We start from the raw sequence: 13,929 nt of genomic DNA on the forward strand, positions 1-13,929 counted from the left end.
AAGTTATCAGACAACTCCAAATATAAAAGCTTTCACAGAAGAAATGGTTACTCACCCTGTGCAGTAACTGTGGTTACAGGGGAGTTTTTCTGTGCAGCTGAAGCTGCAGATGAGGTGGTGCTTGCCTGAGCAGTGGCAAGACAGTACAGAGGCAAACATTCAGCGAGGGAATGAGCAGAGAAGAGGGGCAAGGACAGGGTAGGCTGATGGGTCCTCACCTTGGAGCAGTGTTCTGAAACAAATGGGGAGAATTTGAGGTTGGGGTAAAGTTGTTGCACTTATTTGTACAAGTGTGAAATTGGTTAGCAATACCATGCACATACTAGTGACCTTGAATTTGGTGAAAATTCAAAATTATATATATATATATAAATTATTATAAGAACTGTGGCAACAGGAGATGTAGGTCTGAATGAGGATCCGAGCAGTGGTAGACACAGGTATTATTCCATAGATACTAAAAAGCGGATATACAGATACAGAAAATGTGAAAGGGGAATAGTTGAGGATCAAAGGTAAAGCCCAAGTGTACAAATTGAAGGCATGTGAAAGGTCTGGGAAGAGGAGATTTATAGCATGCCCCTAGGTTGCTTGTAGGATTTTTTTTCAGGGACACTTGAAGTGGTAAGGCATGTTATTGTTAGTGAAATTAGACATTTGTTACTATTTTGAACAATTGAAGCTCTACAAATTTAGGTCCCTGTCCAGGACAGGAATGTTCCTAGTGGTGATAATTGCTAGCTCCTTGAAGAATGAAGTCTCTGTTCGAACACACATGATCTTCCTCCCAAGGGCAGCTTCCTCATTTAGAGTATACCTTAGCTGCAAGCAAAGGTGGTGTTGTAGCATGTGTAGATGGAGCAAGATGAAAATTAGCCTGGGAAACAATAGCAGTGAAGACCAGTGGCACAGGCTTCAGCACAGGTTAGCAACCTGAGGATGTATCCAAGGTCCCTGGTGGGCCTGTATTCAGGCTAGCTGCCTAAGCACAAGCCCCGTGCCATCATGTCTTCACTCGTGTTGTTACTTGTGTGTGACTCCAAGAGCACCTTCATGCCCTCTGGCAGGGGGCCACTGTACAGTAACTCATATCAGGCCTGACACTCTGAAACCCAACATACTGTCATCATAAGATGTATCCAAAGGATATCTTATATGGTATCGTACGTAAACTGGTGACGCATGATGTATATACAAGTTGTGTATAATGAATTATGTATGTGCTGGAAGTATGTTCTTCAGATGTGTTTGTACGGCAGTGCATAAACCCAGCCTACCCCAAACAAAGGAATGTGCATTGACCTGTCTGTCCGACTTGCTTGCAGGCAGAGTACAATGAAAGCACATTTACATGTAAGATAATCACAGCAATCAAGTTAAAAAGGGGGAAATAGCTTAGTGAGCACGCTAGGGGACAGAATCTATATCCCCAGGAAGTCTCCCTGGCTCTTGAGGAAAGACAATGGACTTTGGGGAAATATAAGTAGACCAGAAAGATACTCTAGTTGTCCATCGTTTAGGGAACAAAGGAGACAGCACCCTCTGATTCTGTGAACATTAGATCCTCTTGCCAGAAGGACTGGAGATGCTGGTAGCTTGATGTAAGTGAGAAAGCTGTTTAGACAAAGCTAGCAGTAGACATTGGAAAACATGTTTCATATTATTTTGTTTGTAGCCATGCCTGTTCCTTTACTCTTGCTAAGTATCACTTAAATTTCTGTTTTGTTAATAAATGCATTTTTAGTTGTACTATAAATCATCTCAGTGCTGTTATATTGAAGTCAGTGTGAGTCTTTAGCTAAGCTAGCAGACTGATGTGTGCTGTGTCTCTTTTGGAGGCAGGGAACTTAACTTCTGTGAGTGACTGGGGAGACGGACAGGACGCTCCAGGGAGATGTGTCTGGGGAACTCAGGAATGTGGGGGTCACTGATTGTTACCTGCAAGACAGGGTTTAGACTGCTAGAGTCTTGAGGAGTTGGCTAGCAAGGCAGAAAAGCTGGAGTGTCAGGGAGCTGACACGCATGCTAATCTTCAGCAAAGTTCATGCTCACACTTGCTACGGCAGAGTGGTAACATGGCAGCTTGCAGTTCTGGACTGCCATGAAGAGAGCATCAAGCGGTAGCTAGGTTAAAACCAGCATGCAGATCCTACTCATGCTACAGTTATACCTTCACTTGAATCAACCTAACACAGGTAACAATAATAGTGAAGATTTGGCTACTGTTACAGTGCTAGCTTTAATCTAGCTTTGTCTACCTACTTCCTAATGGCGCATTGCACATGTGTGATAAACCATGCTCTAAATTGCCCTTTCTCTGTCCTGCAGATAGAAATGTATGAACGAGTATTTCAGAAACCACCAGACCGTCACTCTGACTTCTCCCGACTAGCCCGTGTTTTGACTGGAAATGCTGTGGCCCTAGTGCTCGGAGGTGGTGGAGCCAGGTAAGTCCCATAAGGTTGTTCTGTGTACTCTGATAAAGTCTCTGTCCTACTGGTCAGGCTCTGTGGGCCGCAATGGTCACAGTAAAAAGAAAAAGCACCTTAGAGACTAACAAATTTATTTGAGCATAAGCTTTCATGAGCTACTGCTCACTTCATCGGATGCATGCAGTGGAAAATACAGTGGGGAGATTTTATATACACAGAAAACATGAAACAATGGGTTTTACCATACACACTGTAACGAGAGTGATCAAGTAAGGTGAGCTATTACAAGCAGGAGAGGTGAAAAAAAACAAACTCTTTTGTAGTGATAATCAAGGTGGGCTATTTCCAGCAGTTGACAAGAATGTGTGAGGAACAGTTGGGGGGGGGGAGGTGAAATGAACATGGGGAAATAGTTTTACTATGTGTAATGACCCATCCACTCCCAGTCTCTATTCAAGCCTAAGTTAATTGTATCCAGTTTGCACATTAATTCCAATTCAGCAGTCTCTCCTTGGAGTCTGGTTTTGAAGGTTTTTTGTTGAAGAATTGCCACTTTTAGGTCTGTGATCGAGTGACCGGAGAGATTGAAGTGTTCTCCAACTGGTTTTTGAATGTTATAATTCTTGACGTCTGATTTGTGTCCATTTATTCTTTTCCGTAGAGACTGTCCAGTTTGGCCAATGTACATGGCAGAGGGGCATTGCTGGCACATGATGGCATATATCACATTGGTCGATGCGCAGGTGAACGAGCCTCTGATAGTGTGGCTAATGTGATTAGTCCCTATGATGGTGTCCCCTGAATAGATATGTGGACAGAGTTGGCAACGGGCTTTGTTGCAAGGATAGGTTCCTGGGTTAGTGTTTTTGTTGTGTGGTGTGTGGTTGCTGGTGAGTATTTGCTTCAGATTGGGGGGCTGTCTGTAAGCAAGGACGGGCCTGTCTTCCAAGATCTGTGAGAGTGATGGGTCGTCCTTCAGGATGGGTTGTAGATCCTTGATGATGCGCTGGAGAGGTTTTAGTTGGGGGCTGAAGGTGATGGCTAGTGGCGTTCTGTTATTTTCTTTGTTGGGCTGTCCTGTAGTAGGAGACTTCTGGGTACTCTTCTGGCTCTGTCAATCTGTTTCTTCACTTCAGCAGGTGGGTATTGTAGTTGTAAGAAAGCTTGATAGAGATTTTGTAGGTGTTTGTCTCTGTCTGAGGGGTTGGAGCAAATGCGGTTGTATCGTAGAGCTTGGCTGTAGACAATGGATCGTGTTGTGTGGTCTGGATGGAAGCTGGAGGCATATAGGTAAGTATAGTGGTTAGTAGGTTTCCGGTATAGGGTGGTGTTTATGTGACCATCGCTTATTAGCACTGTAGTGTCCAGGAAGTGGATCTCTTGTGTGGACTGGTCCAGGCTGAGGTTGATGGTGGGATAGAAATTGTTGAAATCCTGGTGGAATTCCTCAAGGGCTTCTTTTCCATGGGTCCAGATGATGATGATGTCATCAATATAGTGCAAGTAGAGTAGGGGTGTTAGGGGACGAGAACTTAGGAAGGGTTGTTCTAAGTCAGTCATAAAAATGTTGGCATGCTGTGGGGCCATGCCGATACCCATAGCAGTGCCGCTGATTTGAAGGTATACATTGTCCCCAAATGTGGAATAGTTATGGGTGAGGATGAAGTCACAAAGTTCAGCCACCAGACTTGCCATGATATTATCGGGGATAATGTTCCTGACGGCTTGTAGTCCATCTTTGTGTGGAGTGTTGGTGTAGAGGGCTTCTACATCCATAGTGGCCAGGATGGTGTTTTCAGGAAGATCACCGATGGATTGTAATTTCCTCAGGAAGTCAGTGGTGTCTCGAAGATAGCTGGGAGTGCTGGTAGTGTAAGGCCTGAGGAGGGAGTCTACATAGCCAGACAATCCTGCTGTCAGGGTGCCAATATCTGAGATGATGGGGCATCCAGGATTATGGATCTTGGGTAGCAGATAGAATACCCCTAGAATAGAATGGGCACAGTGTAATGTATTGCTATCAGACATGAAGCAACATTATCATCAGGTTGTATTCTGAAATGATTCTATGGGATGAGACACAGTCTGGAAAATCACACTCGTCCTGTGAATCCTAGAGCAGGTGGTAATTCATACACTTCCTGCACATATACGTGAAGCATCTGGCACTGTTCACTCTCGGAAGACAGGATACAGAAGGCTAGATGGACCTTTATTCTGTCTGAATATGGCCATTTTTATATTCTTGTGATCACCTATGTTGAGGAGACTCTGAGGAGATGCTTTCATCAGTGGCTGTAAGTGTGAATTTATGCAACAGGACCCACAAATGTTTTGTCTTGTTCCAAAGGAAGATTTCTCTATTCTCTGTGGCTTACTACTGGCATATGACAGAGGGAAGAATGGAGACTTTCTCTCCTCTTTGGGCTTGCAGTGGCATGTTAATCCCTGCATGGAACCTTATTTTTGGAAACACCATTTCAAAACTCTCCAAAGCTGTGAGTTAAAAATTCTGGCAAGGAATGGCTTGTACCCTAATGGGAAATTATGCTGGTGTTTACAGTATTCAAAACCTCTGCCTCATCTTTGCTTGTGAGAGGTTTTCTTTATCAGAAAGGACCAGAACAGTGCAGACATATTCCAGTCTAGCCACCCAATCACCCACCTGGAGTTCTTCACTTTAGAATTCTGGCCAGAGTCCCAGTGGGCTTTTAGAAATAGATCACCACCTGCATTTTTCTTTGCAGCTTCTTTCAAAATAATTCTGTTCTTTCTGAGAACTTTCTCCTGAGGCAAACATTCTGCAAAGGAGAGTTACAGGTTCCTGTAGTTCAAGAAGTCCATGCTCCAACCCCATATCTCAATCCCCTGCCCCAGCCCTGAGCCCCCCAATCTCCTGCCCCGGCCCTGAGCCCCTCCTGCACCCCAAGTCCTTCATATCCAGACCTAGCCCAGAGCCCTTACATTTGGCTTTGTTGAATTTCATTTTGCTGTCTATAGCCCAAATTTTCCAGTTTATCAAAAACCCACTGAATTTTACCTCTGTCTTCTAAGGTATTGGCAACCTCCCAGTGTTTGTGTCATCTGCAGATTTGATCAGTATGCTCTCTTTTCATTGTCCCTCCATCCTTAGAGGTTTTTACGGCTTGACAAAGCCCTGGCTGGAATGATTTAGTGAGTGTTGGTCCTGCTTTGAGCAGGGGGTTGCATAGATGACCTCCTTAGGTCTCCTCCAACCCTAATCTTCTATGATTCCTACATCCAGATAATTAATAAAGCTGTTAAACCACATCAGACCCAGATCCCAGTGGAACCCCACTGGAGACCTCCCTCCAATCCAAAATCATTCCATTAATAGTTATTTTTTTTGCAGATGTTTAACCAATTATGTATCCACTTAATAGTAGTTCTGCCAAGCCCACATTTCTCCAGCTTACTTATCAGAATGTCATGTGGGATATGTCAAAAACCTTGCTGAAGTCCAGGTATATTCTGTCTCCTGAATTCCCCCATCCACCAAATCAGTTATCTTGTCGAAGAAGGAAATCCAAGTTGGTTTAGAATGATTTGTTCTTGGTAAATCCAGGCTGGCTGCTAGTGATCACCCCATATTCATAAATGGAATGTTTTATACATTACTCTAGTAGCTTCCCAGGTATCGAAGTCAGGCTGACTGGTCTCTAGTTCCCGGGCTCCTCCTTTTCCCCCTTTTTAACGATGATCACTCCATTAGCCCTTCTCCAGTTTTCTGGGGGCTCTCCTGTCATCCATGAGTTTGTAAATATTATTGCCAGCAGCTCCAAGATTTCTTCAGCTAATTCCTTCAGTACCCTCCAGTGAATAGAAAAGGAATACTTGTGGCACCTTAGAGACTAACAAATTTATTTGAGCATAAGCTTTCGTGAGCCACAGCTCACTTCATCGGATGCATTTGGTGGATGAAGTGAGCTGTAGCTTACGAAAGCTTATGCTCAAATAAATTTGTTAGTCTCTAAGGTGCCACAAGTACTCCTTTTCTTTTTGCGAATACAGACTAACACGGCTGCTACTCTGAAACCTCCAGTGAATAGCATCCGGATTGGTCATTCCGTACATTAAAATTGGTCAGAAGAACTCTGTGTTCTTTACCTAACCTGATCTGCATCCTTCCCCTTTATTGTCTGTGGTAACTTTGCTTGTCGTCCAGTCACATGTTATTTTTTGTGAGAAGACTGAAGCAAAGTGGGCATTGAACAGCTCTGCCTTCCTCTCGTCTTCTGTTACCAGCTCACCACCTCCACTGAGCAGCAGACCCTCCCCATCCCTGAGTTTCCTTTTTTGTCTGACATATTTGAAGAACCCCTTCCCGTTGTTGCTAACATTTCTTGCCAGCAGTAACTCGTTCTTTGCCTTCACTTTCCTGATTTTATCCCTCATGTTCGTGCTATTCCCATGTATATTTCCTTGCTGACATGCCCCTCCTTCCTTTTCCTGGATGGATCCCTCTTGGTTTTTAGAGAGCTAAAAAGCTCCTTGTGCAGCCACATTGGCCTCCTGTGGCTCTTCTTATCTTTCCTCTGTGTGGGAATAGCTTGATGTTGAGCCTCTAGCACTACATCATTTAGGAACTGTCAGTCCCATTTGACTCCTTTTCTTCCTAATTGGTCTTTCCACGGGACCTTGCCTGCTATTTCTCTGAGTCTGTTGAAATCCACCTTTCTGAAGTCCAGTGCCCTTGTTTTGCTGTTCTCATGTCCTCCTTTCCATAGGATCTTGAATTCTATCAGATCGTGATCACTTCCTCCCAAGTTCCCGTCCACCTTCATATTCGCAACTAATTCATAGAATCATAGAATATCAGGGTTGGGAGGGACCTCAAGAGGTCATCTAGTCCAACCCCCTGCTCAAAGCAGGACCAATCTCCAATTTTTGCCCCATATTCCTAAATGGCCCCCTCAAGGATTGAACTCACAACCCTGGGTTTAGCAGGCCAAAGCTCAAACCACTGAGCTATCTCTCCCCCCATGTTGGTCATTCCTGTTGACCAAAGCCAGATCTAAAATGGATGCTTCCCTCATTGTTTCCCTCAACATTTTGAATCTGAAAGCTATCCCCTATACATGTGTCATAACCATACAGCTAAGGGTAGCCTAGAATTCCTCCTTACCTGTAAGGGGTTAAGAAGCTCAAATAACCTGGTTGGTTAACCTGATCAAAAGGACCAATGGCAAAAGAATCAAATCTGGGGGGAGTCTTTGTTTGTGTTTTTTTTTTCTCGGGATTGAGAGGGCCAGGCAGAAATCCATCTCCTCCAAACAATCCTGAGCGAGTCCCTAATATTACAAAAATAGTAAGTAAAGCCAGGCAAGGTGTGTTAGGTTATCTTTTGTTTTAGCTTGTGAATTTTCCCTTTTGCTATAGGGAGGTTTATTCCTGTTTTTTGTAGCTTTGAAACTAAGCCTAGAGGGAGTTCTTCTGTGTTTTTGAATCTTTTGTTATCCAGTAAAGTTATTTTCCATCCTGATTTTACAGATGTGATCCTTTTACCTTTTTCTTTAAATAAAATTCTTCTTTTAAGAACCTGATTGATTTTCAGTGCCCTAAAGACCCAGAGGTTTGGGTCTATGCTCACTTTGTAACCAGTTGGTTAGGATATTATTCTCAAGCCTCCCCAGGAAAGGGGATGTAAGGGTTTGGGGGGATATTTTGGGGGAATAGGAACTCCAAGTGGTCCTTTCCCTGAACCTTTGTCTAAATCACTTGGTGGTGGCAGCATACTGTCTGTCCAAGGACAATTAGAGATTTGTGCCTTGGGTAAGTTTTAACCTAAGCTGGTAGAAATAAGCTTAGGGGGTCTTTCATGTGGATCCCCACATCTGTACCCCAGAGTTCAGAGTGGGGAGGGAACCCTGACAACATGCTAAAAGAATTTGCAGGACATATTATGTTTTGCTGCAGTAGTCTTCCAACAGGTATCTAGGAAGTTAAAATCCCCCATTATTACTAGCTCATGTATGTTAGCTAATCTTGTTCCTACTTGAAGAATGACTCATCCACTTACTTTTCCTCATTTGGTGGTCTGTAATCTCGCTGCTGAGATTCATTTTATTCCTACTTGCCCAGCATCTATGCACTCACACCCCTTTTATAAATAGTAACCTGGAAATTTCTGCTCTCATGACTCATAGTAAATTATTGACAATCAGAATCATAAAGCATGTTGTGGTCTATTTAAAAATCTGGAAATGTCATACTTTTGTCCATAGGCCAGTGTATTCACGGAGGGAGTATTCAGCATAATGAAGGTTAGAATTTTCCTGTCTCCTATACTTCAGCTTTGTTATTTAGTCATCTAATGTTCTATCTGCCAGTCCCTAAAGCTTTATTCTTGGTATCAGTTAGGATGCATTATCTTGCTCACCCACACAGTTTTCTGACCTGAAGTGGTTCATTTCCTCTTATTTATTAACATGTTAAATATCATCATAGACTATCAGGGTTGGAAGGGACCTCAGGAGGTCATCTAGTCCAACCCCCTGCTCAAAGCAGGACCAATCCCCAACTAAATCATCCCAGCCAGGGCTTTGTCAAGTCTGACCTTAAAAACTTCTAAGGAAGGAGATTCCACCACCTCCCTAGGTAATGCATTCCAGGGCTTCACCACCCTCCTAGTGAAAAAGTTTTTCCTAATATCCAACCTAAACCTCCCCCACTGCAACTTGAGACCATTACTCCTCGTTCTGTCATCCGCTACCACTGAGAACAGTCTAGATCCATCCTCTTTGGAACCCCCTTTCAGGTAGTTGAAAGCAGCTATCAAATCCCCCCTCATTCTTCTCTTCCGCAGACTAAACAGTCCCAGTTCCCTCAGCCTCTCATCATAAGTCGTGTTCCAGCCTCCTAATCATTTTTGTTGCCCTCCTCTGGACGTTTTCCAATTTTTCTACATCCTTCTTGTAGTGTGGGGCCCAAAACTGGACACAGTACTCCAAATGAGGCCTCACCAATGTCGAATAGAGGGGACCGATCACGTCCCTCCATCTGTTGGCAATGCCCCTACTTAAACATCCCAAAATGCCATTGGCCTTCTTGGCAACAGCAGCACACTGTTCACTCATATCCAGCTTCTCATCCACTGTAACCCCTAGGTCTTTTCTGCAGAACTACTGCCAAGCCATTCGGTCCCTAGTCTGTAGCGGGGCATGGGATTCTTCTGTCCTAAGTGCAGGACTCTGCACTTGTCCTTGTTGAACCTCCTCAGATTTCTTTTGGCCCAATCCTCTAATTTCTCTAGGTCCCTCTGTATCCTATCCCTACCCTCCAGCGTATCTACCTCTCCTCCCAGTTTAATGTCATCTGCAAACTTGCTGAGGATGCAATCCACACCATCCTCCAGATCATTAATGAAGATATTGAACAAAACTGGCCGGAGGACCGACCCTTGGGGCACTCGACTTAATACCATCTGCCAACTAGACATAGAGCCATTGATCACTACCCGTTGAGCAAGACTTAGCCAGCTTTCTATCCACCTTATGGTCCATTTCATCCAGCCCAGACTTCTTTAACTTGCTGGCAAGAATACCATGGGAGACCATTTCAAAAGCTTTGCTGAAGTCAAGGAACAACACATCCACTGCTTTCCCCTCAACCACAGAGCCAGTTATCTAGTCATAGAAGGCAATTAGATTAGTCAGGCATGACTTGTCCTTGGTGAATCCATGCTGACTGTTCCTTATCACTTTCCTCTCCTCAAAGTATTTCAAAATTGATTCCTTGAGGACCTGCTCCATGATTTTTCCAGGGACTGAGGTGAGGCTGACTGGCCTGTAGTTCCCAGAATCCTCCTCCTTCCCTTTTTTAAAGATGGACACTACATTAGCCTTTTTCCAGTCATCTGGGACCTCCCCCGATCGCCCTGAGTTTTCAAAGATAATGGCCAATAGCTCTGCAATCACATCTGCCAACTCCTTTAGATCTCTTGGGTGCAGTGCATCTGGCCCCATGGACTTGTGCTCATCCAGCTTTTCTAAATAGTCCCGAACCACTTCTTTCTCCACAGAGGGCTGGTCCTTTCCTCCCCATGCTGTGCTGCCCAGTTCCGTAGTTTGGGAGCTGACCTTGTTCGTGAAGACAGAGGCAAAAAAAGCATTGAATACATTAGCTTTTTCCACATCCTCTATCACTAGGTTGCCTCCCTCATTCAGTAAGGGGCCCACACTTTCCTTGATTTTCTTCTTGTTGCTAACAAACCTGAAGAAACCCTTCTTGTTACTCTTTAACATCGCTTGCTATCTGCAACTCCAAGTGTGATTTGGCCTTCCTGATTTCACTCCTGCATGCCCGAGCAATAATTTTTATACTCTTCCCTGGTCATTTGTCCAATCTTCCACTTCTTGTAAGCTTCTTTTTTGTGTTTAAGATCAGCAAGGATTTCACTGTTAAGCCAAGCTGGTCGCCTGCCATATTTACTATTCTTGCTACACATCAGGATGGTTTGTCCCTGTAACCTCAATAAGGATTCTTTAAAATACAGCCAGCTCTCCTGGACTCCTTTCCCCCTCATGTTATTCTCCCAGGGAATCCTGGCCATCAGTTCCCTGAGGGAGTCAAAGTCTGCTTTTCTGAAGTCCAGGGTCCATATTCTGCTCCTCTCCTTTCTTCCTTGTGTCAGAATCCTGAACTTGACCATCTCATGGTCACTGCCTCCTAGGTTCCCATCCACTTTTGCTTCCCCTACTAATTCTTCTCGGTTTGTGAGCAGCAGGTCAAGAAGAGCTCTGCCCCTAGTTGGTTCCTCCAGCACTTGCACCAGGAAATTGTCCCCTACACTTTCCAAAAACTTCTTGGATTGTCTGTGCGCCACTGTATTGCTCTCCCAGCAGATATGAGGGTGATTGAAGTCTCCCATGAGAACCAGGGCCTGCGATGTAGTAACTTCCGTGAGTTGCCAGAAGAAAGCCTCGTCCACCTCATCCCCCTGATCCGGTGGTCTGTAGCAGACTCACACCACAACATCACCCTTGTTGCTCACACTTCTAACCTAATCAGAGAGACGCACGTTTTTCTGCAGTTTCATACCGGAGCTCTGAGCAGTCATAGGCCTTCTTAGGCCTCTTAAATACTATGGAAACACTGAGAGGTGAGAAAGAGCATTGGCTATGCTTGGGGAGCCAAGGAGAGATTTTATTCTGCTAGATATTTTAGACCCGAGGATTTCTTGCTGGATAGTGGAGAGCACTCATTTTGTTACATGATATTTTATATTGCTTTTCTACACCACAAGACCTGTGTCACTCCCGAATATTGTATGATCTTATATACCCTACTCCAGAATACCATGATCCTCTTGTAATTTTATTGTCCCAAACAAAGCTCACAGCCCAGGTGCATGAAAAATTACTGGCCTAAGATGGAGTCCAGGGTCATAGGAACATATCATATGCCTTACGTGCTTTTGATAACTCTGAGACAGCCATTGCCTATATTCTTTCTAAGGTGTCCACAGGAAAGGCTCACTGGGTTGGAGGAGTTTCTTCTATGGCGCACTGTGGGCTGAGTGTCCTTAATAGGCCATCAACACACAGCTGTCTGGCCCTAATGTAAATTCTATCTGGGGAATGTTATCCAGGAATACAACGCGTGTAAGATACCAGTACATAGCCAATATTCATAACTTCAGATACAAAGATAATACATGTATGTAAACAGGATAATCATACTTAGCAAATCATCACTTTTCCATTGGTTTCAGAGTAGCAGCCGTGTTAGTCTGTATTCGCAAAAAGAAAAGGAGTACTTGTGGCACCTTAGAGACTAACAAATTTATTAGAGCATAAGCTTTCGTGAGCTACAGCTGTTCCTCAGACATTCTTGTCAACTGCTGGCAATGGTCCACCTCGAGTATCACTGCAAAAAGTTCCCCCTCCCCCGCCCCCTCGCTCTCCTGCTGGTAATAGCTCACTTTAAATGATCACTCTGGTTACAGTGTGTATGGTAACACCCATTGTTTCATGTTCTCTGTGTATATAAATCTCCCCACTGTATTTTCCACTGAATGCATCCGATGAAGTGAGCTGTAGCTCACGAAAGCTTATGCTCTAATAAATTTGTTAGTCTCTAAGGTGCCACAAGTACTCCTTTTCTTTTCACTTTTCCATTGACACCTTACATGACTGACTTTCTACAAGATTTGTTGTAATTGTATAACGGTGGCAACATAAATGATATAAATGGTCATATTCAATCATACTGCATCACAGCCTATTCCAGAGTTTAAATACCCTTTATAGTTAGAAAATTTTCCCTTATATTTAACCTAAATCTCTCTGCAGATTAAGCCCATTACTTCTTGTCCTACCTTTACTGGATATGAAGAACAATTAATTACCAACGTCTCTGTAACAGCCGTTAATGTTATTTTAAAACTGTTATCTGGTCCACTCCCCAGTGGTCTCTTCTCAAGTCTAAACATGGCCAGTTTTTTCAACCTTTACTTGTAGGTCAGGTTTTCTGAACCTTTTATCATTTAACTTGTCCTTTCCCTATTTTGGCTTGTGTTCCTTTCCCCTTCCTTTTCTTGCTTTGTTCCTTATTGTTCTTCTTTTGTTGGCTATCACCTCCTGGTCTTTAAGAGTGGAGACCGAAAACAGCAGGCATACTTGAGAGAGCATGTTTGTTGATAGAAAGAAAAGGAGTACTTGTGGCACCTTAGAGACTAACAAATTTATTTGAGCATAAGCTTTCGTGAGCTACAGCTCACTTCATTGGATGCATTCAGTGGAAAATACAGTGGGGAGATTTATATACACAGAGAACATGAAACAATGGGTGTTACCATACACACTGTAACCAGAGTGATCATTTAAAGTGAGCTATTACCAGCAGGAGAGCGAGGGGGCGGGGGAGGGGGAACTTTTTGCAGTGATACTCGAGGTGGACCATTGCCAGCAGTTGACAAGAATGTCTGAGGAACAGTGGGGCGCGGGGGTGTGGGGATAAACATGGGGAAATAGTTCTACTTTGTGTAATGACCCATCCACTCCCAGTCTCTATTCAAGCCTAAGTTAACTGGCCTGTCTCCCAAGATCTGTGAGAGTGATGGGTCGTCCTTCAGGATAGGTTGTAGATTCTTGATGATGCGTTGGAGAGGTTTTAGTTGGGGGCTGAAGGTGATGGCTAGTGGCGTTCTGTTATTTTCTTTGTTGGGCCTGTCCTGTAGTAGGTGACTTCTGGGTACTCTTCTGGCTCTGTCAATCTGTTTCTTCACTTCAGCAGGTGGGTATTGTAGTTGTAAGAAAGCTTGATAGAGATCTTGTAGGTATTTGTCTCTTTCTGAGGGGTTGGAGCAAATGCGGTTATATCGTAGAGCTTGGCTGTAGACAATGGATCGTGTGGTGTGGTCTGGATGAAAGCTGGAGGCATGTAGGTAGGAATAGCGGTCAGTAAGTTTCCGGTATAGGGTGATATTTGTGTGACTATTGCTTATTAGCACCGTAGTGTCCAGGAAGTGGATCTC

General features: G+C 43.9%; 1 protein-coding gene across 6 annotated transcripts in view; it reads left to right on the top strand.

Annotated features, from left to right (window-relative positions):
• PNPLA7 (patatin like phospholipase domain containing 7) overlaps positions 1-13,929 on the top strand; it is a 414,014-nt gene that overhangs the window by 284,794 nt on the left and 115,291 nt on the right. For all 6 annotated transcript variants that reach the window (XM_038374480.2, XM_043499152.1, XM_043499151.1 and 3 more), the window contains one exon: positions 2,329-2,447. In XM_038374480.2, coding sequence (XP_038230408.1) covers positions 2,329-2,447 — 119 coding nt within the window. The remainder of the gene's footprint in view (positions 1-2,328; positions 2,448-13,929) is intronic.

The sequence above is a fragment of the Dermochelys coriacea genome, chromosome 16, assembly GCF_009764565.3.
Source record: "Dermochelys coriacea isolate rDerCor1 chromosome 16, rDerCor1.pri.v4, whole genome shotgun sequence".
Classification (NCBI taxonomy): Eukaryota; Metazoa; Chordata; order Testudines; family Dermochelyidae; genus Dermochelys; species Dermochelys coriacea.